The 26,685-nt window shown below is 43.4% G+C and overlaps 1 protein-coding gene across 10 annotated transcripts in view; it reads right to left on the bottom strand.

The window, feature by feature from the left end:
* The window catches only part of SPIDR (scaffold protein involved in DNA repair), a 100,951-nt gene that overhangs the window by 72,002 nt on the left and 2,264 nt on the right, over window positions 1-26,685 (bottom strand). For 3 of the 10 annotated variants that reach the window (XM_085889874.1, XM_085889873.1, XM_085889881.1), the window contains exons 2-10: window positions 19,530-19,660; window positions 18,812-18,936; window positions 15,400-15,480; window positions 14,939-15,019; window positions 11,871-11,951; window positions 11,480-11,534; window positions 10,188-10,370; window positions 1,202-1,290; window positions 958-1,064 (exon numbers count right to left, since the gene is read on the bottom strand). In XM_085889874.1, coding sequence (XP_085746000.1) covers window positions 958-1,064; window positions 1,202-1,290; window positions 10,188-10,370; window positions 11,480-11,534; window positions 11,871-11,951; window positions 14,939-15,019; window positions 15,400-15,480; window positions 18,812-18,814 — 680 coding nt within the window. In that variant the 5' untranslated portion in view covers window positions 18,815-18,936; window positions 19,530-19,660. Of the gene's footprint in view, window positions 1-957; window positions 1,065-1,201; window positions 1,291-10,187; window positions 10,371-11,479; window positions 11,535-11,870; window positions 11,952-14,938; window positions 15,020-15,399; window positions 15,481-18,770; window positions 18,937-19,529; window positions 19,661-26,685 lie in introns of all 10 variants that reach the window. The other 7 variants (XM_085889883.1, XM_085889875.1, XM_085889882.1 and 4 more) reach the window with 7 other exon arrangements.

Raw genomic sequence — 26,685 nt, 5'->3', positions numbered from 1 at the left:
AGTAACCATGAACAAATATTTATTTATTTTAGCCATGTAAATTTTTGTAAGTGCCTCAAAACCCCTGAAAAAGGGGAGGAAGATCTTGAGGAACTTTGGGGAAGAAAAGTCTTCAAAGTGGGGTCTTAAGGAGGTAAAACAAGAGAAATTGGGAGGATTTTGGTGTCAGTTAATAAGTTTTTTCCTTTTCCCCCATTCACTTACATGTAAATTTTTGAGGTGCACCAGAAGCCTCAAAGTCCTACGACTGATATGTCTGGTGCAGTTGTTCCCATCATATTATCCAAACCTGCTAATGCCAGAAGACCTTTCAGCTGTATATAAGAATCAACCAGATGACAGAGACTGTGATGCTGATTAAGGTTCTTCAGTTTATTCGGATGGTTCTCTGGAAAATAGTCACAGGGTTGCTGAAAGTAACCCCACTATTTCAGGTATTTTTCACCCTTCAAGCAACCTTGAAAGTCAAGAGCGTTTTTCACAAGTTTCGTACTGACCATTTTGGTCTGCTGATGAAGCCATTAGTGGGGTTGGCTCGGACTAGTGCTTTTGTGAACTTGTGAAAATCCACTTGACCAAAGCACACTTCCTCTTTTGGGTGATGATCAATCGTAATGCCCTGCAGCAATCTCCTCCTTCCTCTGAAGATTAAACTTCTCAACCAAAAACTCCCCCCACCCCTCACCCTTTACAGTCTTGGTATGCTTGCTATCAATCTGGATCTTTTTACACCAAATGCTGCACTAAATTATTACCGATATAAAACATTGTTCCATCATTTCCTGCATAATAATACCTGTTGTCAAAGCTTGCATGCAATAACAAGTGAAAATATGATTTTCTCATATTATCTTTATACCCAGGTGAATAGCATCAAAGCAATGAGTTTCCCTCCAATTACCCTTCCTATCCAATGATTATTTTTCCTGAAGTTCCTGATTTCTCAGAAAAACTTACCGGAGAAAACGCTTCTTTTTCACCACAGAGTCCCACGGCTGATGCTGTGATGACTTTTCAGATGAGCATGGCGTCTTGTTCATGTCTGAGAGCCACTGGGCCTTGAACTAAGAATGGAAGGCAGAAAAATAAGATCAAAGCTTGAATTGGGGATGTGGAATTCACTGATATCTGACAAAGCGAATAAGAAGGGGAAAAAAGAAGGGGAGGAATGGGGCGATGGGAGGATGAAAGGGAAACTCACATTGACTTTCTTCAGTGGGGTATTGCTGTTTTTCTCAATGCCGGATTCTCCTGAAAATTCTTCTATGGATTCCACTGAGTCAATGTCATCTAAAAAAAACACCCGTTCCACCATTCACAACATTTAACGGATGAGGTTTATCTGGTAATATCTCGATGGCACCCACGGCAATGTGCACACACCTTGTAGATAAGAACCCTCGAGCACATTTATGTTACACGTTTCATACAAATAAAAGGAGGGAAACATATGACAACAATTGCTGGCATGCACCAATAACACATCGGAGTCTGGCATGGAAAATAAGAGCTTCTGTATATTCAAACCGGTAGCGGAAAAGCATCTCAGCAGCCCTTCAGGTCAGGTCAAGTCAGGTATGGGAGCATGCGCCAGAGCAGCACGTCGCTGCATCCACTTTCTGCCGGTACTCCAGGGGTCTCCATCTGGCAATCACCCAGGCAGAAGCCTGGCCCATCCCAATCTCCTTGAGATGCTGATCAACGTGCTGCAACCACGAGGCACGTGGTCAGCACATTGGCCTCATCAACTCACAAGGCTCCTTCGCCGAGAGAATCTAGTGAGCAGGATCAGCGTCAGGAAAACGAGCCACATGTCCATACAGCCACAGCTGACACTCATGGACTATGAAGGTAAGAAATCTCATTTCAGTCCCTCTCAGCATCGACTCGTTGGACACAAAGTACGCGCAGCAATAGCCAAGGATTCTGCGAAGACCTGGTACCATAGGAATTAAGTCTCCAGCAGAGATTCCTGGTCAGAATCCACGTCTCGCATCCGTAGAACAAGACTGGAAGCACCAAGGACCTGAAGACTCAGACTTTCGTCCTCCTGCACAGGAACCGACAGCCCTACACCCCATGATCCAGTGAATCTAAGACTCCCCAGGCCTGACCCAGACATCTATTAAGCTCTGGCTCACAGCCAGCGGAGACATGAATATCCCTGCCCAGGTAAATTAATCTCTCCGTGACCTCAACATCCTCACCACAAACAGGTACAGTCAAAATAGCAGCATCCAAGATGGCATTGAAAGCCTGGATATTAGTTTTGACCCAGGGAACCAGAAATCCCATCGGCTCAGATACCCCATTCAGCACCTCAAGAGCCCCCAAAAGGATATCCAGAGTCTCCGCAAAGATGACTGCATCATCTGCGAAATCAAGGTCAGAGATCTTGACATTCCCAAATGATGCACCACAGCTTGGTCTCTCAGACATCCTCCCCAGAATCCAGTCCATGCAATGCTGATAAGTGTGGGGGGCAGCCACACCCCTGACGAACTCCAGTAAACAACTGGCAATAAGTCGGAAATTGTATTACCACATCTCACAGCACTCTTCAGTACCAGAGTATACTTCAGACGTCAGATCGATCAGTTTTGGTGATCAGCACCCCCTGAAGACCAAGAATCCTACAGAGGGCACCCCTGTTCACTGAATCTAATGCTTTGCAGAGATCAGCATTGGCTGCAAGCATCCTATGCCAAAACTCGTCTGCATTTGGTGAGGACCCCAAGAGCAAGGATACGATCAATCGTTGACCTCTTTGGTGTAAAGCCTGACTGCTGTGGGCGCTGGTGCTCAAGCAGATGGTGGCGAACCCTATCAATAATTATTATCCAAGAAAAACCATGCCCGGCACTGAGAGCAACGTCAGCCCACAATAATTGCAGTCCTGGCGATCAGCCTTCCCTTTCCAGTGAGGGACAACAAGGCCCCTCTTCCAGTCAGTTGGGATGATGCCTCTGTTCCAGGCAGAGCACAGAACTGCATGCAACGACATGATTGCAACATTTCCACCAACCTTGAGAAGTTCAGCATGGTTGCCACAGATCCCAGGAGCTTTACCCAATTTCAATCGGTTCACTGCATCCTGTGTTTCCACAATTGAAGGTGGACCACGGTTGACTAGAGGGTCAGCAATAGGGATAGTAACACCCTTTACATCCAAGTAAACAGCTGGTGGGTCAGCCTGGTACAGCCGCTCAAATTAATTGGCCCAGCAGGCCTTCACTTCCGACTCCTCTGTCAAGAGCCCACCATCTTCTGCTCTAACCGAGGGACGGGTGCAGTATACTAAGGGACGGGTTTGGGGAAACGCAGTGGACGAATTCCCCTTTAAGCAGGACCAGAATCACTTGACCACAGGTGATGTTCTATCCCCTCACAGATTCCTCATACATAGGCCTCCTTGTCCACCCTTTGTGCACATAGTTTTATGCTTCAGCTCCCTGAACAGCTCAGCTCTGCCAATCAGCCTGGCCTTGCGACTCTGGTCAATGGTATCCAGTGTCCCTTGAGAGACGAAATTATTCTTCGTCCAACGGTGAGTTACACGAAATCCACCTGCAACATCAAGGATGGTGGTCTTGAAGGCACTCCACCACTCTTTAGGAATCTCCAAATCACCCAGATCCCCCAAATCCCCACATCCCCACTCAGCTTGTTCGTAAGCTCCTCACAGCACTCCCTCAACCTTGAGCTTGCCAACATCCAGCCGAGGCTGGGATGGTACCATTCTCCTGGATTTAAGCTGAAACTTCAGAGTTTCTACAAAAGCATGTGGTCGGTATTGAAGAACTGAGCACTCCGGTCGAGCCTGCAGTTCTGGATCATCCTTCAGTGACCATCAACGAGCAAATGGTCAATCTCCATTGCCACACCAAAGTTGGAATAACAATTCCAGCGATGAGCCTGTGGGCACTGAAACAATGAACCAGCCAACCTAAATCCACAACTTCTTGCAAAGTCAAGGATATTCGTGCTCTTCTGGTTTGCAGTTCCAGACCCATGGGGACTAACATATGTCTCTTCACCATCCCTATCAGTGCCAGTTGATGCATTGAAATCCCCCAAGACTCGAAGAATATCTCGCTTGGGGCACTGATGAACCATATACTCGAGCTTGGGGCACTGATCAACCATATTCACGGTGAGATCATTCGCCTCAGTCGGAGCATATGCAGAGACCAGGGAAACGACACCCAATGAGTGACGAATTATATGCTCATTGATCGGTGTTACCTAAATTATCATTGGAGTCAGCTTATTGGACACAGCCACATCATCAGAGCGACCAGACCAAGAGGAGGTGTAACCACCCGCCATGATCTCGCCACTATCCAGTCTCTGAACCTCAGAGTGTGCTGCAATACCGATGTTCAAACTCTTGAGCTCAGATGATAACAGAGACAGGTGATCATCCTCTCTTCTGGATAGAACATTCCAGGCACCACCTGAAGGGACCGCCTCAGGTTAACCGAAGGAGACTGCCATCTGGTGAATGACACCTCAGCACCACTCTACCACACACCACCGCAATCTGTCCCAGGAAGTTTACCCTGTGCTTTTCCTCCTATCATCAAGCAATGGGGGGTCCTGAAGGCTTTGACCCAATCCCATCATCTGGTAAGCTGCCCTGTGTAGGGCAGCAGCGCAGGAGGTAATCCCACAGAGTGGGTTTTCAGTTTTCTTTGCTTTTGTGGGTTTTGTGGAATGAAGCGTTTTACGGTGGCCGGAGTGCAAATACTGCCACCAACCTTCCAAAAAAAAACATTACCCCAATTGCAGTAGGACGTCCACAGATAGTTGGGCACTATATATGGATGGCCATTGGCTCACAAGGAGTTCCCCCACCCTTTGACAGGTTTTGTTTTTAATCCTGCTGGTATCCATATCATACACCCTCCTCACCAGGAATACTGGTGGGGAAGACGGTTTAGTCACCGACAATCGGACCATTAAACAGGTTAGTACAGGTTTACATGGTATCTGTACTAAGTCACAGATCTAATCTGGCTTGACCTAACAACAGCTCTTCAGTCATGTGAAAAATCATAAAAATGAAGCTTTCATTGGTTATATCGAATTATTACATGAGCAAACTGGAGAGTTCATAGAAACAATACCCCACGCAGTGTTTAAGTTTATAATTCAATTTTAATAAAATGATTTCAAAGATCGTTCAAAAAAAAAAATCCAGAAGTTTTGCATCACTGAAGCAGTCTTCTTCACCACCTTTATACATTGTAATAAGACGACATTGAGTCACAGTTTAGGAGACTGAGGCTTTATTGATTACCATACAATGCAACATTAAACAGCATCGTACATGGCCATATTGGCAGCCCTCTTCTTCACCCCGATACTGTCCCCTCACTCTCACATGTCAAGCCCTCTCATGCTATATAATTGATATATTGCATGGTTCTTTGGAAGTATTGTGAAGGTGATTTGTGTTCTACAGTGTTCAAGTATCCAATTCAACTTAAATTAATGTTTAAAGAGGTTTGAAAGGGCATGAATAAATTCCGGGTTTTACCGCAGTTTTACTCTGTGTATATAATACATCAACCTATCTAAAGGAGCTGTCACACCTTGACGTTTTAGCCAGCAATGGCAACGTATAAAAATGTCTGTAAAACGTTGGCGTACGCTGAAGTTTTGAGGTTTTTTTTTTTTAAAGTTTTGGTCGTATTCATAACGTGTTGGTCGTATGCATAACGTATTAGTAACGGGCACAGAACGTTTCGTTGTGTTAAAGATAACTTATACCAACGAATGCTTAGCCTGTTGTCGGCGTTCACAACCTATGCCCAACGATAGTTTAACTTAGGCATAGCGCGCTGCACGTATCGCCGACGAACTCGTGGCGTTCTCTGTTAAAAACCTGCCGCACGCCGATATAAATCATAACCGCCTGAAAATTGGAAGTGTCAACATCGCAGTTACACCTTAACGATTTAGCCAGCGTATGCCGACCTATGAAAAATGTGTCTAAAACGCTGGCACATGTCCAATACGGTATGGGTAAGTTGTGTATACGTTAGGAGCACGCTGAAAAACAATGAAGTACACTGTCATATTCCATGGTACGTCCAGTACGTCGTGAAATTTCAAGCATGCTGAAAATTTTACAACATACTCGACATATGGCTCACAAGTTCCGCATACGCTGGCATAAGTTCTCGGCACGCTCCGCGATCGTCGACACACGTTACTTGTAAGTTACTCACAAGTCGAAACACGTCGAGCTAATGTTTAGCATACCCGAAACTTAATTTTTAACCTATGAGTAACGTGCTTTGAACCTATGTGTAACGTATCTCAAACGCACATTGTCGTATGTAGACGAATTTGAATGACGTCTTCCGGACGACCACAGAACTTACTGAACGTGTTTCTAACTTACATCTACCATATAATGACGATTTGGCAGCGTTTAGGGGAATTGGTATATACAAATGGGCTTCACAAGAGGAACCCGTCAGTGTTCCAGACTCCATGTTGAGTAGATGTCAATGTCAGTAGTATCAGTATTCGGTGAGCGTCTCAGTAGTAGTAGTAGTATTGGTAGTAGTAGTAGGTGAGCGTGATGGCGAGGATGTGGGTGATGATGGATCCTCGTTGCATCCACGAATAGGAGACTATTTTGCACCATTGTTCGATGTTCTTTTCGGCGAATATTTTTTTTTTCTCATTCCCACAATGAACTATTTTTTTGTTTCAGTTTTTAAAGTATTCAAAATGACTTGGATAAATGCATAATGTACTAGTAATGAACACAGAATGCTTCGATAACTTATACCAACGATTGATTAGCGTGTTTTAGGCGTCCACAACTTATGCCCAACGATAGTCTAACGTATGCATAGCGTGGCAGCGTATCGTCGACGATTACGTGAGGTTTTCTATTCATAGGCTGCAACATCACTTTTAATAAATGCCTGTCATTCGCCTATTGTTTTTGGACGCTGGTGATCGGCAATTGAAATCGTTTTCATCGAACGAGTTAAATCGCTTCCACAGCACTGCAGTCACGGCAGCAACAGCAGCAGGCTCAGTGCCAGCCTCATGCCAGGCTCAAGCGGATCCCTGTAGAAGGTGTACTGCTTGGTTATCCTTGGACCCACTCTAGCTAGCAGCTCGTCGAACATCGCTGGGGGCATTCGCAGGAAGTAGATGAAGGATGCATGGTCCTCGTTCCGGAGTTCCACCATGAGCTGGTCATATATGCCGCAATGGAGTCACCTCCCGATCCATGGTCTGACCCAGTTCCTTCTCCTCCGTTCACGTCTTCTTCTCCCGGCTCTATTGGCACGCAACTGGTGCAGTGTCAACTCGATGAGGTCATGTTGATGTTCGAGGACAGGTAGGTATTGTCGTCTCAGCCTTGCGGTATCCTCCATCTCTCAGAATGACATGGACATGTACTCACCACGAAGTCTAAAAAAAGGCGGGTTCCTCCTGCGAAGCCCCTTTTTACATACAAATTCCCATAATCGCTGCCAATACGCCATTATACGGTATCTGTAAGTTATAAACTCGTTCAGTAAGTTCTGTGGTCGTCCTGAAGACGTCAAATACGTCTACATACGTATTTGTGCGTAGGACATGCTTTACAAATAATTCCCAAGCACGTTACTCATAGGTTATAAATAAGTCACGGGTACCCTAAACACTGACGTGTTTCGACGTATGAGGAACTTTCAAGTAACGTGTTGCGAAGTGTGAACAACGTTCGTGTAGCGTGCTTACAAAACGTTACTCATAGGTTAGAAATAAGTTTCGGGTACGCTAAACATTACCTCGACGTGTTTCGACTTATGAGTAACTTACAAGTAACGTGTGTCGACGTGTCAACGATCGCATAACGTGCCAACAACTTATGGCCAGCGTAGCGGAACGTGCGAGTTATACGCTAGCATACGTCGTAAAATTTCAAGCATGCAAAAATTTGAGGACAACCCCAAAGTACAACGTTTAAAGCCAGCGTACTACGACGTATGGCAGTGTTTTTCAGCGTGCTCTTAACGTATACAAAACGTACCCATAACGTCTTCGACGTGTGCCAGCGTTTTAGACAAATTTTTCATAAATCGGCATACGCTGGCTAAATCGTCAAGGTCTGACAGCAGCTTAACATGTTACATTAGTTCTTTGTGCCTGTTTGTGTCCTTTATGACATCCTTAAAAACAGTATGATTTTCATTCCTGTTTGCAATGATTTTCAATTTTGCTTGACTGCCAAACAGATAGAGGAAAAAAATTCTCACTCCTTTCTGCGCATGAGCGGTCAGGACAAATTCAGAGCCAAAGTTCGGTAAAATGAGAAACTTGTCTTCCTCTTCCTCTTCCTGTTCCAAATCATGTTCAAAATACAACATTCAATTTAAATAGCTTGTTCCTTTGATCATAAACTGACAAGGCAGATGGATGGACATGAACCAAATGCTTAACCCCACTTTTCACTTCACGTGCGTGGGGTAAAAATGACATTTGAGAAGAGGGAAGGAAAGGAGCTCAGATTGGTGGCTATCAATTGATTACATGTTTTCAGAAAAGGATAGGTTCAAGCTGATATGTACACTCGTTGCAGTGCACACGGGAACAGAGTGATAGGGGTCAAAATTATTTTTTTTTTAAAAATACTTCATTATCAAAGATTAAAAAGAAGAAAAAGAGCAATCAGAGATTGCAAACCCTCACCAGGACTTCTTTTGAATCGTGCATTTTTCTCGGTTTTCAGGTAAATCAAACATGGCTGCCAAACCATGGGACCAATGACATCATATGTGTGAACCTTTTGTTCCTCATGGACAGGCGGTCATTTGTGTGAAGTTTGACCTCAATCTGTTCAGCCACTTCAGAGAAGAAGATTTTTGAAGGTGTTATATTTTTACAATATGGCTGCCGAATCACGTGACCGATGACATCATTAATTTTTTTTTCTGTGGACTATTTTATCCCTCGATGACCCTCATAAATTTTTATACTGATCGCATGAGGCGTTCTACATAAACAATTATGACGTCATAACGAGGGCACCTATGACGTCATTAAAAAACATCACACATTCCCAATGAGGAGTACTTGCTATGTGCCAAGTTTCAAATTTTAACTTGGTGCGGTTTCAGAGATAGAGGTCCAAAGTTTTTCCGTTTTTCCAATATGGCTGCCACACCACATGACCAATGACGTCATAATTATCATTGAAACATTCTGCATGAGTCGGCACGCCAATGGTGAAAATTTCCTCTCAGTCCGACAAGTGTTTGCGGAGAAAAACATGAAAGTTCTGTGCGGACAAGCAAACAGACAGACACAAAAAAAACGGACCCAAATGCAATACCCTCTCCGAATCCTTCGGCAAGGGTTAAAATTTCGCAAATTATCTAACCCTGGACAACAAGTACAGGAGGATCAAGTGACAAGCTGCTCACTACACTGCCCACACCTCCTTGCGAACCGACCTGCACCCACATTTGAGGTGATGGCAGTGCCGCTATTCCCATTTTTATCTCGTACTAATTTTATCTGTCCACACACCAAATATATTTTATAACTTATACGTCTCACAAATCCCCTCTCTACCATCTGTCACTAAGCTTGTGGTGCTGGAGCTTCAATTAAGATTAAGTGTGCGGTCTTTGCATTGTCAGGGCTCCATGATGGATTTATGCCTTTTTCATGAAATAAAGATTTGTATATTTGTGAATTATTACTGTGCTGATTTTTGTTTTCTCATCATTAACAAAATTATAGTTCTTAAATCTTAAGCATGGAGGAATCTCGTCTTTCCAGCAATGGGCTAAAGAGGACAGTAGGGAGCAGTTGGAAAAGCAAGAGCTTTTATTTTAGCAAATCACCGCCTGGTTATCCGGAGGTGATGACACACGAGTCAGGGATCATGAGGATGCTTGGTGAATGAAGGTTAACACACCCCACGTACGCAACAGTAGTCAATACACATGGTTCTAAATATCTGCATTATTCCTTACAAAGATGTTTAAATTCGTATATTTCATTCAATAGGCAGGCATTCCCAGCCTTTATTCAAATTGCTAATATTCCATATCAGGGAATAAATCTGAAGACAATGTAATTTTTAAAAAGGCTGCCATCATGGCGAGTGTCCTATTTGGATGAATTGACATTCGTGAGCAGTAAAAGGTGAGGTAACTCACCCGTGCATTCCTGAGGAACTGGGGTGACCGAAAAGCCATGACACCTCTTCGATGACTTGACAGCACGTTTAACAGATGAGGGCCATTTTGTTTGACAACCTGTATGATCCCAGGCCTGGCATGACTTCTTTTCATCACAGCTATCCTCACTGGAACTCTTTGAGGGTGGAGAAGAACATGCTTCTGGAGTCAAGGGAAAGAGTGAATAGAGGCAACAAAATGAAAAGGAGAGGTTGCTGCATAAAAAAATGAGGGTGAAAATAAATAAATAAATAAATAAATGGCACATAGAAAGATAACAAAAGCAGCAAAAAACAAGAAAAGGAGCAATCAGAGATTTCAAACCCTCGCCAGGACTTCCTTTGAGTGGTGTATTTTATAGGTTTTAGAATAAATCCAATATGGCTGCCAAACCATGTGACCAATGACATAATGTGTGTGAACATTTTGTTCCTCATGGAGAGGTGGTTTCGTACGTGTAAAGTTTCGCCTCGATCTATTCAGCCACTTCATAGATTTTTGAAGGTTTGTTTTAAAAAAAAAAAAAAAACAATATGGCTGCCGAATCACGTGACCGATGACATCATTAAAAAAAAAATGTTTCTGTGGACCATTTTATCCCGAGATGACCCTCAAAATTTTTCATAATGATTGGATGTGGCATTCTACATATGCAATTATGACATCATAACTAGGGCACCTATGACGTCATAAAAATCACAATCATTCCCCATGAGGGGTACTTGCTACGTGCCAAGTTTCAATTTTTAACTTGTTGCGGTTTTGGAGATACAGAGATGCAAAGTTTTTTCGTTTTCCAATATGGCTGCCACACCACGTTACCCGTGATGTCATAATTATCAATGGAACATTCTACATGAGTAGTCGCACCAATAGTGAAAATTGTCTCAATCCAAAAAGCGTTTGAAGAGAAAAACACGAAAGTTCTGTGCGGACAAACAAACAAACAGACAAACAGACTAATCCAAATGCAACACTCTCTCCGAATCCTTCGGTGAGGGAAATAATAATAATAATGATAATAATAATGATAATAACAACAATAATAAAAAGGCAAAGAAGGTAATGAGGTGAAAAAGTCAACCTTCAATAATACAAGATGAAGGGGGATGGGGGAAGAAGACTTTTTTGAGTTGGAGGGAGGCAGCATCCAAGTGGAAAAAAGGTAAAAGGGGAAGAAAGGTAAATTGAGAAAAAAAGCAAAATAAATAATGCAGAAATACACAATAATCTCGGTTTAAGATTTGGTTCGGAGTTTAGACAGCATTTACCTTTACAATGCAACAACTCGGAAAGACAGCGTGCCACAGGTCTGCGTACTAATTCCTACAGGGGTGAGATTCCCCGCACAAGATACAACGTTAACCCACACAGTGTAACCAAAGCAACATCATGAGTCACGGCAAAGTCACAATACCCAGGAAGCTCTTGTGGACCATCATCTGTTATGCCGGGTCATCATCTAATCCCACCTAACATTCAACCCATCTCTTAAATATAAATGTACAATGCCTACCAACTGAAAAATAAATGCGTAATTAATATATACAATGTATAAAAAAAAACATTTTACAAACCCCAGCACTTTTCCAACAGAAAAACCAAAATAAATAAACATTAATCACTTTGACGAACTCGTACACATAAATACAGTTCACACACCTCAGCAAGACCGTCTCTGTTGAATCCATCTCCAAGACGTTCCCAAGGAAGATTCTGTCGAGATGTGTATCCAGCCCTACCCTGAAACATATATCAACAAATGTTGTTGCCCTCATCATGGCCAACATAATATTGAATGTGTCCAGGACCGAGACCCCGAGCTCTCCAGAACAAGACCCCAAGCTCACCGGACCGAAACCTACAGCACCACGGACGTCGACTGAAATATCCAGATCTGTCATCAAGGCACTCATCAATTCCAATCTCACATTCTCCCTTACTCTGTAATATCAATCACTGCTGCACATATCTCCATTTTCCTTGTCCAGCCCCTGTACATTCACAATGGCCTTCGCCTTATCGAAAAGAAAATTGAATTTATGTCAATCAACACACTATCAGAGTTACCAATCATCCAATCTAAATGTGGTATGAAGAACAAACCTGGAAAGTGACTTTAAATACCTGGGTTCATACATACAGTGGTGAGAAAAAAAAGTTGGGGAACCCATGATAAGTTTCTGTAAAAATATGACCTAAAATGTGATCAGATCTTCATCTAAATCCTAATAATAGATAAAAAGAACCTGATTAAACAAATAGCGCACAAAAAAAAAACAAATCTATTTTTTTCATTTATTGAGAAAAATGATCCAACATTCAATTTTTTTGTTGCAAAAAGTATGTCAACCTTCACATTCAGGAACTGGTGGCACCCCCTTGAGCAGCAACTGTCGTTCTTGATCAGTCCTGCACATTGGCTTGGAGGAATTTTGGCCCATTCCTTCTTACAGAACTGCTTCAACTCAGATAATTATGTGCTTTCTTGCATGAACTGCTCAATCCAGGTTCTGCCACAACATTTCAATTGGGTTAAGGTCGAGACTTTGACTCGGCCATTCCAAAATGCAAAATCTCTTCTGCTTCAGCCATTCTGTTGAAGATTTACTTGTGTGTTTAGGATCGTTGTCTTGCTGCACGACCCACTTTCTGTTAAGCCTCAGTTCACGGCCAGATGCCCTGAATTCTCCTGCAGAATTTGCTGGTACAATCCAGAATTCATGCTTCCGTCAATGATGGCAAGCCGTCCGAGTCCTGAGGCAGCAAAGCAGCCCCAAACCATGATACTCCCCCAACGATGCTTCACGGTTGGAATGAGGTCCTTATGTGGGAATGCAGTGATTGGTTTTCACCAAACATAACGTTTCTCATTTAAGCCAAAAAGTTCCTCTTTCAACTCATCTGTCCAAAGAAAATTCTTCCAATCGCCTTCTGGTTCATCTACGTGGTCTTTGACAAACTTGACGAAGGTGGCAATGTTTTCTTGGAGAGCAGTGGTTTCCTCCCGTGCACACCATTCTTCGTATTGCTTCCTGATGGTGGACTCATGAACACTTAGAGCCAATGCAGGGGAGGTCTGCGGATCCTTAGACGTTACCCTGGGATTCCTTGTGACCTCTTGGATTAATGTACGCCTTGCTCTTGGAGTGACTTTCATTGGACGGCCGCTCCGAGAAAGAGTAACAATGGTGTTGAATTTTCTCCATTTGCACACTATCTGCCTGACAATGGATTGGTGGAGCCAAACATCATCAGAAATGGTTTTGTAACTCTTTCCTGACCGATGAGCAAACAACAACTCTTTTTTTGTGATATGAAGAAATCACTTTTGATGGGGGCATGACACGCTTCCACAAACCTGTGTGGTGCAGACCAGACTGATGATGATGAATAAAGTTTATGCTTTTCATACAAGGCAGGGCCACTCAAGCTCATTCTTGATTGTCATCCCATTGACTGAAACACCTGACTGTAATTACCCCGTTAATTGAGCTGATTAACTAAAGAGGTTCACACACTTTTTCCGAAAAATAAATTGAATATTGCATGCATCATTTTGTTCAATAAATAAATTATCAAGTAGATTTTTCTTTGTTTGTGCCAATTGTGTAATATCCATTCCATTGGGACCATATAATACTCTGGACAAAGCATCAGTGCTGCCAAAGCAGTCTCCTGGATTATTGGGCTAAATCCTGGACAGGTCACCACTCCGACACAGGATACTCAAATGGCTCAATAATCCCAGCAAGCTGGTACTCATTTTGCCGACCTCAGAAGGATGACAGGCTAAGTCAACCCCACCTGGTATTAATTCAACAGCCGAGCGGGATTTGAACTCAGGACCTTGGAATCCCGAGCCCACCATCCTAACCATTAAGCCAACACCAGGCATACTATTTGTTTAATCAGGTTCTCTTTCTCTATTAATTAGCATTCGGATGAAGCTCTGATCACATTTTAGGTCAAATTTATGCAGAAATACAGAAAATGTTAAAGGGTTCACAAACTTGTTCTCACCACTGTAATGGACTCAGGAAAATGCTTCCGGATTAGAAAAGGGATGGCCTGAACAGCCTGTCACAAATTAGACAAAAAAAATTGACAATCAAACTTGCCAGAGAAGTTAAAAGGAAACCTCTTTAGGGCTACCGTTGAAAGTATACTTTCGTATGGTTCTGAAACGTGGACCCTAAATGCAAAAATACAAAAGTGTCTTGAAGGAACATACAGTAACCTCCTTAGGCATGTCACAAACATATCTTGGAGGAATCATGCCACGCTTGATGACATTTATGGTAAACTGCCTTTATCTCTGACATAACTGGCAAACGAAGGGTTCCATTTGCAGGTCACTGCTTTAGGGCCAAGGAGCAGGTGATTTCATCCCTCATTATTTGAAAGCCCAAACAATTAACATTGAAGTGTGGTTCGGAAGTTGTCCTACCCTGACATTGTCAGAGACACGGGTATTTGGGCCAGTGATCTTCATAAGGCGATGGCCGATAGGGACGTCTGGGGAAGGGTTTGTGAACTCTGTCTTGGCCACGGCCGCAAGATGATGATAATCTCAATGTGTAATGTGTTTCAACTCCAAAGCAAATGTGCAATAACAATACGATGTATAGAATTGTACAAATCTTCGCAATTTCACAAGTTATAAAACCCAAGCAGGAAAACATCCACTCAATTCATCAAACTCATCCAGATGGATACTGTTTACGCACCTCAGTGAGACTACCTCTGTTAAATGCATCCCCAAGTCGTGAACAAGGAGGTTTCTGTCCAGCTTTGCATTCAGTCTTCTCCTGTAAAATACACCACCATTTTAGCCTGCATCTCAACCAGAGTACTATTGAGTATCACGCAAGCCCAACCTCAAGCACCACAGAGCCTACCCGAACAAATTCAAAAATAAGCAAAAAATATAATGGTGGAATCATTCAGGGTTCTCGATTGCACAACCACCTGTCACCTGTGACATCTTCAATTACAATCAACAATTCTCATCATATCTTAAATATCAATCACTGTTTCATGCACATCTCATTGTATCATGGTAAGTGACAAAACAAATGCACCCCAACTCAAAGTAAACTGTTCACTTTCTGCATTCAGAATTTACATTCTAGACGAGTTAAAGTTCATCCTTTCATCCAACTCAACTAGATGAATATGGTTCGCCCACCTCAGGGACACTGCCTCTGTTAAATCCATCCCCAAGTCGCGCCCAAAGCATATTCAGTCGAGATGTGTATTCAGCTCCGCCCTGCAGCATAAACCACCACTTAAGGTCGCATCTCGGTGAACACAAAGTACCAATAAGACATGACCATCTCGAGTGTACCTCCCCCCCCCACCCCCCACCAACACCACTCCCAATCCCCGGCACATATCCCGAACCCCACAATTAGGCCCCCCCCTGACCACAGTCCGAAGAACCCCCCCCCCCCCCGGGGGTGATGAATCACAATGATGAATCACCCTGCCTGCGAAACACCAGACTGAGTTTATACAGTGGTGAGAAAACGTTTGTGCACCCTTTAGAATTTTCTGTATTTCTGCATAAATTTGATCCAAATGTGATCAGATTTTCATCCAAATCTGAATAATAGATAAATATGACCTGATTAAACAAATAGCACACGAAAAAAACATCTACTTTTTCATTTATTTATTCAGCAAAATGATCCAATACATTCAATTTCTTTAACGGAAAAAGTATGTGAACGTACCTCTAGGTTAATCAGCTCAATTGAGGGGGTAATTACAGTCAGATGTTTCAACCAATGTGATGACAATCAGGAGTGGGTTTGGGTGGCCCTGCCCGATATGAAAAAACAAACTTTCTTCATCACCATCAGAGTTTGATCTTCACCACACAGGTTTGTGGAAGCGCGTCATGCCTCGATCAAAAGAGATTTCTGAGGAACTCAGAAAAAGAGTTGATGATGCACATAGCTCTGGAAAGAGTTACAAAACCATTTCTAAAGATGTTGGGCTCCACCAATCCGTTGTCAGACAGATAGTGTGCAAATGGAGAAAATTGAACACCATTGATATTCTTTTTGGGAGGGGTCATCCAAAGATAATCACTCCAAGAGCAAGGCGTACAATAATCCAGGAGGTCACAAAGATTCCCAGAGTAACGTCCGAGGATCCACAGGCGTCCCCTGCATTGGCTGTCAATGTTCAGGAGTCCACAATCAGGATAACACCGAACAAAAATGGTGTGCATGGGAGGATACCAAGGAGGAAACCACTGCTCTCCAAAAGAGCATCGCCACCCATCTCAAGTTTGCCAAAGACCACCTGGATGATCCAGAAACTATTGGAAGAATGTTCTGTGGACAGGGGAGTCGAAAGCAGAACTTTTTGGCTTAAATGAGAAACGTTATGATTGGCGAAAACCAAACACTGCATTCCAACCATGAAGCGTGGTGGTGGGAGTATCATGGTTTGGGACTGCTTTGCTGCCTCAGGACCTGGACGACTTCCCATCATTGACGGAAACATGAATTCTGGTTTGTACCAGCAAATTCTACAGGAGAAAGTTGGGGTATCCATCCATGAGCTGAAGATTAACAGAAAGGCTGAAGCAGATGAGATTTTCCATTTTGGAATGGCCAAGTCAAAGTTCAGACCTTAACCCAATTTAAATGTTGTGGCAGAACCTGAATTGAGCAGTTCATGCAAGAAAGTCCATAAATATATCTGCGTTGAAGCAGTTCTGCGAGGAGTAATGGGCCAAACTTCCTCCAAGCCGATGTGCAAGGATGATCAAGAGTTACAGGAAACGGTTGGTTGAAGTTATTGCTGCTCAAGGAGTGCCACCAGTGACTGAATGTAAAGGTTCACGTACTTTATCTGACAAAGAAATGATGGATAATTTTGCTCAATAAATAATTGAAAAAGTGGATTATTTTGTATGCTATTTGTTTAGTCGGGTTCTCTTTATCTATTATTAAGATTTAGATGAAGATCTGTTGAAATATTTTGGTCAAATTTATGCAGAAATGGAGAAAATTCTAAAGGGTTCACAAAACTTTCCCCCACCACTATAGCTGGGTTTTGAATCAAACTCACGCAAGACAGCTTAGAGGCAAGTGTGTTTACCTCCAGGCCATCCTGTAACTCTGCAACACACACTGCTGTAAATATAAAATTCTGGTTCAAGGAACCAGAGAGCGAAGTAAAAGTCTTTCATGGCCTGCTCGATCACAAGAAATAACTAGAAGGGCACTCGGTAGAGCGCATACCTAAACCACGTAATGCCTTATCCATGAGAACATATCGGGTCCAATACATTTTTCGAAATATCATGCTGTACGGCACTATATCGTTTTTGACCCTATCTCTCAATGGTGAAGAATCACTTTAAAAATGAAATAATTCTCGTATCCAGATCCGGATTCGGATCTTCAGCAAAATAGAATCAATTTGTCCTTGCGACACACCCAACCTGTCCACAAATCTTCATCCATATCCTTCCACAACGTTTTGGGATGTCAGGCTATATAATCGTTTTTGGCCCTATCTCTCAACGGTGAAGAATCACTGAAATAATTCTCGTAGTCGGATCCGGATCTGGATCTTCACCAAAATCGAATCAGTTTGTCCTTGTCACACACCCAACCTGTCCACAAAACTTCATCCGGATCCATACACAACTTTTTGGGACATCTTGTACACAAACAAATCGACACACAAAGACGGAAAGGGGTGAAAACATAACCTCCTTCACCTTCGGTGGCGGAGGTAATTATTAATGAGCCATTGTGACCGTCAATTCTCGAGAACAAGCTGAGGAGCAGATTTCCTCCATCAATGTCCTTGGAGGAACTTTAAGAACCCTTTCCGATTGAGGAATGGTGATGAGCAAAACTTGTTCCAGTCATTCATACACAGGACTGATCAATGCTGTATTGTCTTTAAGGGTATGGCGGATTGGGGTGAGCGGGTTCTACTCACTATTAAAAATAAAAACTCACATTTTCATGGGTTTTTCCATTTTTCTTGTTCATCCCCTGTACATTCACAATGGGGCCTAACAATCCAGTTAGCCTGTCCCCCGTACAGCAGAAGATGGGGTTTCACAATCACTTGTGTGTGTCTGTGTCTGTCCGGGCAGTAATTTTTTTTTTATTTTGCCATTTGAGCTTCTGTCATCAAATTTTCAACAAAGCTATATTCTGAGAATATGAAGAAGACAAATTAAGAATTTGGTCAAAAGGCCAAAGGTATATGGAAGATGCTTTCGAGTTAACATTTTGTTTCCAAGCGTTATACCTGCTACATTATGCAGGAGAAGTGAACATCAACTCAAATGTTTCATACCTGAGGCTACAAATCGATTCGTTCAGATTTTCCCACCCAACACTCAAGCATCGAAGCCTCACACACCTCCCCCAGACTAAAACCTCAAGTCGCCACCCCAAAATGCTTTTACCTCAGCATCTAAAGAAAATTCAAGGTTTTCAACTCCCTTCGACCTCCACACAGAGACAATTGAAATAAGCACACAAGGCAAAGCATGACATGTAGAGCTTATGGATATACGTCACGTTCAAACGACTCGGATTCCAAACCACAAGCTTTACCATTGTGCACTGAGTCTCGTGATGAAGCGTGTTCGATGGTTCCTGCAGTCATGTCCGAATGAGATGGCCAACCTGGAGTCCACGTTCGAATGTTCATTCATTCATTGCCTTGCAGCACATGTTTCCTGCATTGAGTACTTTGTCATCACTTACGAAACAATCCACAGTGTGTACATGACTTGGTACGTGGCAAGCACATGGACACAGCACGTACATAAATGGAGTGACCATACGAATTGCAAAGTGATACATAAAACAGTCTAATTCTACACAAAATTATTTGTTCTCGAGTATTTTCTCGTGTAATACTGAACCTTTTTATGTGATACTGAAAGAGCATTCAGGTGTGAAGAAATCTGTACAGATAGATATCGAGAGACCGCACAAAAACCGAAAGGGAAGGGCACAAGAGACCGAAAAAGGAACTGAACGAAAGGGAGATAATGGGGAGGAGAGACCCTAACCATCAGAAATGGATGGATTGTCCAGCATAAATTTTGCCACCGCTAAGGGCATGCATAGAGAACGTGGTACAGCAGAATTTATACAGAGGCACAGCACGAGCACAGCTCACTCAACGCTTCAAATTACAGTGATGCATCGAGTAAGTCAAGCAGTGACGCACGCGGTGAAGCACAAGGAAGAGCACGTAGTAATACATATGGAGAAAAACAATGAACTCCATGGCAAAACTGAAGAGAAAAATCAGATGAATTACCTGCAAGTCAACGGGTGACCACATATATCTACCAAGTGAAGATCACATTCCGAAGAGAGGAGTAGCAGTCCACATCAAAGATGAGATTGTAAGCTCTGCAGTGGATGTGAAGGAAGCACAATTTTTGGAATCTGGATGGGTCCGGATCAAGACGGGACAGACGTTACTACTTTTAGGATGCATACATACAGATGTCCATCAAGCAACACAGAGAACAATGCAGATCTGTGCAACTTATTGAAGGAAGCATGTGGAATGACCTCGATGATCACCGTTTCGTTGTTGGAGATTTTAATTATAGAAATATCAACTGGGAACTGAACTTAGTGGATGGGAGGAAGGAATACGGTCAGAAATTCCTGAACGGTATTGACAATTTATTCTTGAACCAGCATGTACAAACTCCAACAAGGTATGACGTGTATATCCCAAGTTTACTTGACCCAGTTTTGACAAACGAGGAGTTGGTAATAACCAATCGGCAAAAGTGACCATGCAACATTGAGCTTTCAGTTAACGGTCAAACCAGGAGAGGATGACCTGTACGTAAACAAATAAATAAATAAAAATGCCACAGTGATTATGACAGGATGAGGATATCATTCAATGATGATAGACTTGGAAAAAACAACTGAAAGATACTACAGGCAAGGAAACTTGGCTCTACATTGAGAAAACGATCAATACACATATGGGCAATTCCGCAGTTAGTAACGTTACATTTTAGGGACATTCTCATTATTTAGATAAGAGTCCTTTCTCTATCTGTGGATGTAAAGTCTCATTAATGTCACCAGAGATCAACCTAGTCTAGACGTAGAACAGAGCAAAGAATGAAATCATTTCATGAAACATTCTAGAAGAAAGAACTGCTTTTAATGCCGGTTAGTAACGTTACAAAAAAGGACGTTACCAACCGGCATTAAAAGCAGTTCTTTCTTCTAGAATGTTTCATGAAATGATTTCATTCTTTGCTCTGTTCTACGTCTAGACTAGGTTGATCTCTGGTGACATTAATGAGACTTTACATCCACAGATAGAGAAAGGACTCTTATCTAAATAATGAGAATGTCCCTAAAATGTAACGTTACTAACTGCGGAATTGCCCATATGGACAAATGTATTCCTATAAGAGGGAAACAAACTAGAGACAGGCCACAGTAGATGAACAGCAGAGCTGCAGAGGCGGGAAGGCAGAAACACAGAAGAGCAGAAATGGAGTAGACTGGGAAAGCGATCACAACAAAAATGAATACAACAACTTCAGAGGTGAGAAGAGCGAAGGCACAGTTTGAGAACTCCATAGCTGACGATGTAAAGGATAATGCCAAACATTTCTAGAGATGTGTAAAGAGCCAAACCAAGACAAAGATGAGAATTTCCGATCTACAGACACAGAATGGCTCTTGGGCTAAGACGGATCAGGAGAAGGCAAATACCCTCAATTCTATTTTTGGCAGTGTCTACACAATAGAGGATTTGACGACTATACCTCAAGTGTCTAAGAAAGAGGTAGAGGTCAACTTAAGTGCAATGACATTTGAAGAGCATGAAATAGATTATATCCTCTCCAAGTTAGACACAAGTCACCTGGTCATGATGGAATCCATTCAAGGATACTGAGAGAAACTCATACTGAAATATGCCATCCACTTCACTGAAAAATAAACCAAAGTGATGAAGGAACAAAGAGTACCTGAGGTGTGGAGACCAGCTTCAGTGGTACCCATTTACAAGAAAGGAAAGAGAAGCAATCCTGCCAACTACAGACCTGTCAGCTTGACTTCTGTGATACGCAAGACAATGGAGAAGCTCATAAGAAAGGTGATTCAGCACCGAGAGAGAAATGACTTACTAAAGAACAATCAGCACGGCTTCCAAAGTGGGAGATCTTGTACAACACAATTACTGGAAGTTCTAGAGCAGTGGACAAGAGATGTAGATGATGGTCATAGTATCGACTGCATCAACAAAAAGCATTTGATAGTGTGCCTCACCAACATCTGCAATGCAAACTGGAAGCTTACAGTATTGATGATCAGTCACCGATATGGATCGAGGTCTACTTGACAGGAAGATCTCAGAGGGCAACTGTTAATGGAAAGAGATCAGAGTCTAAACCAGTTACCAGTAGAATTCCTCAGGGAAGCTTGTTGGGACCAGTATATTCATCTGCTTCATTAACGATCTCCCTGTAACTGTTGACACAGACATTAAACTATTTGCTGATGACACAAAAATATAGACATGAACACGGATGCAGAAGGATACGAATGCTGTAATGAACTCGGCAAACAAATTGCAAAACTCTTTCAATGAAGCCAAATGCAAAGTAGTCCATCGTGGAAGATGAAAAACAGAAGTTCAGCTATTCAATGACTGGTTAAGATGGGCTTCAAGAAATAAAAGTTGAGAATAGTGAAAAGGATTTGGGAGTGCAGTACTGTTTGATACCACTCTGTCCAACAGTGCCACAACAGCTGATGGTGCAAGAAAAACGAGTGCAAAATTTGGTATCATCAAGAGATCCTTCTCGGCATTGAATGAAAACTCTCTTTCTTCAAAGTATATCAAACAATTGTTCACCCAAAGCTGGAACACTGCAACCGTGCATGGTACCCCGTGTTCAAGAAGAACAAAAATGTGGGTCTCTGCTGGACTTTTTCAAGTACAAGGTTACTACCCCATCTCCATCATCTTGAGACCAGCAGAGAGGAGGAGGAGGAGATTGGGACCATGCTCTGTGCAGAGCGTTGGTGCTGCTTTAGCAGTCTCCTTGGCTATTGGGCACAATCCTGGAGAGGTCGCCACTCCAACACAGAATACCAGCATGCTGGCACTCATTTTTGCCGACCTCGGAAAGATGACAGGCCGAGTAAACCCCACCTGGTATTAATTCAACAGCTGAACGGGAATTGAACTCAGGACCCTAGGATCCAAAGCCCACCACCGAAGCATTAAGCCAACACCAGGCATACCAGCAGAGAGCCACAAGGTTACTCGTCGCTCTCGGTCATCTCGAGTCCAGCAGAGAGCCACAAGGTCACGAGACCCTTTCAGTGATTCAGAATTTAGCAGAGAACCACAAGGTTACTACCACCACCTTTCAGTCATCTGAAATATCCTGAGATCCCACACTTGCTGACAGAAGGCAGAGGGCTGAACTCCTCCCGATCTTCAAGATCATAAACGGAATTGATCACATTGAGGCAGAGATATTTTTCAGAGAAATGAAGTTTCACGAACTGGAGGACGTGATGAGAAAAGGAAGAAACAGCAGTGCAGACCCAGCACAAACAAGACAAATAAATCGTTTCTCAATGAGAACCATAAATAGCTCGAATAGACTTCCAGAGACGAGCACGAGAAGCTGATCAGACCAATACAGTCAACCGCTTCAAATCAGCCACAGCTAGCAAAGACATCACTGCCAAGGTAAGTGAATCTCTCCATGACCTCAACATCCTCACCACAAACAGCGACAGAGAGGATCGCAGCATCCAAGATGTCATTGAAAGCCTGGATCTTAGTTTGGACCGAGGAAACCCGTAATCCCAGCGGCTCAGACTCTTCAGTCAGCACCTCGAGGGCCCCCGAAAGGATATCGAGAGTCTCCGCAAAGATGACTGCATCATCTGCAAAATCAGTCAGAGATTTTGACATTCCTAAACGATGCACTTCAGCTTGATCTCTCAGACATCCTCCCCAGAATCCAGTCCAGACAAGTGCTGAGAAGTGTGGGGGCCAGAACACACCCCTGACGAACTCCAGTAACAACTGGAAATAAGTAAGAGATGGTATCACCACATCCCACAGCACTCTCAGTACCACAGTATAGTTCAGACATCAGATTGATCAGTTTTGGTGGCACCCCACGAAGACCAAGAATCCTCCGTAGGACATCCCGATTCACTGAATCGAACGCTTTACAGAAATAACTAGAGGGGGAGCACTTGGTAGAGTGCAAAACCTCCGCCGCCAATACTGCTGGGTCACTTAAGTGAACCTGATATCCAATTCATTGGAGGTGAAAATGGATCAGACTCTACTGAACCACGTTTGAATAAACTAAACTAGATCGACGCGCATGTAGAAATGCCAAAAAAATAAAATCGGAATTTAAAAAAAAAAAACGTTGCAAAATTTCGAAGTTTTTTTTTTTCTCCAAGAATTTTTTTTTGGGGGGGGGGGTTGGAAATCACTTAAAACATGTAGAAATGCAAAAAAAAATTCAAATATTTTACTAATAAAATCGAAATTTCTTTTTTGGACCAAGTCCAAAATCGAATGGCATGTTCCTTGGACCATACCTAATCCCCCTACCAAGTTTCGTCGAAATCAGTCCAGGAGTTTTTCCGTAATACTGTTCGCAAACAAACAGACAGGGGTGAAAACAGTAACCTCCGTCCATCTTCTATGGCGGAGGTTAAACATACTGTAGGCTGCAAGCAGCCCCTGCCGAAACTCTCGTCTGCGTTCGGTGAGGACCCGAATAGCAAGGATACGGTCAATCGTTGACCTCTTTGGTGTAAAGCCTGACTGCTCTGGACACTGGTGCTGAAGCAGATGGTGGTGAACCCGATCAAGAATTATCCGAGCAAAGACCTTGCCCGGCACCGAGAGCAGCGTCACCCCTCGACAGTTGTTGCAGTCTGGGCGATCACCCATCCCTTTTCAGAGAAGGATAACAAGGCCCCTCTTCCAATCAGTTGGGTTGTTTCCTGTGTACCAGGCAGAACACAGAACTGCATGCAAAGACACGAGTGCAGCATTTCCACCAGCCTAAAGAGTTCAGCATGGATGCCACAGATCCCAGGAGCTTTACCCCATTTCAACCGGTTCACCGCAGTCGGTGTTTTCACAAACGAAGGTGGACCACAGTTGATTGGAGGGTCAGCAATAGTGACCGTAACATCCCTCACATCCAACTCGGCGGATGGTGGATCAGCCTTGTACAGCCCCTCAAAGTAACCGGTTTGGCAGGCCTTCACTTCGCACTCCTATGTCAAGAGCCCACCACCCTCTGCTCCAACTGCAGTACACCAAAGGATGAGCTTGGAGGAACGCAATGCGCGAATTCACGTCTCAGCAGGACGAGAATCACTTGACCACAGGTGATGCTCTACCCCCTCACAGATTCCTTGCACAAAGGCCTCCTTGTCCACACTCAGTGCACGTACAGTTTTATGCTTCAGCTCGCTGAGCAGCTCAGCTCCACCATACAGCCTGGCTCTGTGACTCTGGTCAATGGTATCCAGTGTCCCTTGAGACAAAATTCTTCATCGCCCAATGGTGAGTTCCGAGACATCTTGAGGCAACATCAAGGACAGTGGTCTTGAAGGCGCTCCATAACTCTTTGGGATCCCCCAAAGCATCCAGACCCCCCAAATCTCCACTCAGCTTGTTCGCAAACTCCTCAGCTACCCTCTCATCCTTGAGCTTGCCAACATCCAGCCTCGGCTGGGATGGTACCATTCTCCTGGATTTAAGCTGCAGCTTTAGAGTTGCTACAACAAGCCTGTGGTCAGTATTGAGGAACTGAGCACTCCGGTAGACCCTGCAGTTCTGGATCATCCTCCAACGACCGTCAATGAGGACATGGTCAATCTCCTTTGCCACACAGCAAGCGTTGGAATGCCAAGTCCAGCGATGAGCTTGTGGGCGCTGAAACCATGAACCAGCCACCCTAAGTCCATGACTTCTTGCAAAGTCAAGGAACTTAGTGCTATTCTGGTTCACAGTTCCAGACTAATGGGGACCAACACATGTCTCAGAGCCATCCCTATCAGTTCCAGTCGATGCATTGAAATCCCCCAAGACTGGAAGAGCATCTTTCCTGGGGCACTAATCTGTGTCTCCCATCCCCAATTATTGTTGTAAAATAAACCAGCCCCCCCCCCCCGGTGTAAAATGTACCAGCTCATTTTCTGTGCTTTCCTCCAATGGCCTAGCATGGTGCGTGTTGCGAATTGGTAGGGTCGTTCGTGCCGTGGATTGTTCATTGGGACCGGTGCGGCTCTGGTAACTCCGCTCGGTTACGCTGGACCCGAGTCGGTACCTGCAACTCAGTCCGGACAGAGTTGGCAGAGGGTGTGGTTTTCCCCGGTAGTTGGACGACGTGGGTACTTAGGTATATTGAAATTAGGCAATTGACCCTCTTACCCCACGATGTCGAAGTATTGGCGAGGGACCCGTGACCTTCGGACTTATCCATGAGTCACGACCTAAATTCTGGCTGTTCGGTGGGAGACGACTCCACTGCTCCACCTGGTGGTCGTTTGTCGCCACCGACCCCCCAGCCCACAACACTATTTCCTTCACTAATGAAAGTAACCATATCAATGCCAAACTCCCTCATTAAAACCTCTACATAAAACCTTTTACAAACCACAACAAAATTATTGGCAGTCTATTCCTCCGGAACTATCATGGAGATCCCAAATGTCTTTACGAACATTCGGCTTGCTTAACAATGGTTTCGACCGACCCAGTGAAAGGAAGCCCCGACGACGAAACAACTTAATCCTATTATCCAGGACTTCCACAACCCTGTTAAACCATGCATTAAAAACTGTTCATAGATAACAAAATGTGCACCAAGTTTGAGTTAACAAAATTGGACACAGAATCCACAATTGAAAATCTACCACAGCTCCAAGGTTGAGTTACTGGTTCCCTATATTTAGCTCCCATTTTAATCAGATCTCTTATTTCACTTTTACTAATTATATTTAAATCCCCAGAAACTACGTGTGCACCAGGACCATATTAAAAAAGGGGAAGATGAACATGCACAGTTTCCAAAATGTCCTTTACGATATCTATTCCAAGAGTTTTAACAAATTTACCACACTTGAATAAGGATTGTCCTATGGTCTTGGTGAAAGTGAAATAAACCTTCAATGGGGTTCGCTCCCCTAACTTTATCTGGTAATAAACTCTCTGCACTGGTATCCCCAAAAACGGAATGAAGCCAAAGCCGATCTACCTGCTTGCGGGAAAAAAGGAAACCACAAACTGAGAACTTATGGATCCTATCAACTTTGGGGCTAGACTTCTTTACCAGAACCCTGCAACAAAAAAAAGCTTCAATCAAAAGCAAGCTAGTCATACGAACCTACTAACTCCAGAGAATATTAGCTAAGACTTGTTTGGA

Source organism: Eptatretus burgeri, chromosome 7 (genome assembly GCF_056783735.1).
Source record: "Eptatretus burgeri isolate ZD-2024b chromosome 7, Ebu_testis_v1, whole genome shotgun sequence".
Lineage (NCBI taxonomy): Eukaryota > Metazoa > Chordata > Myxini > Myxiniformes > Myxinidae > Eptatretus > Eptatretus burgeri.
This window is presented reverse-complemented; position numbering and strand designations above follow the sequence as displayed.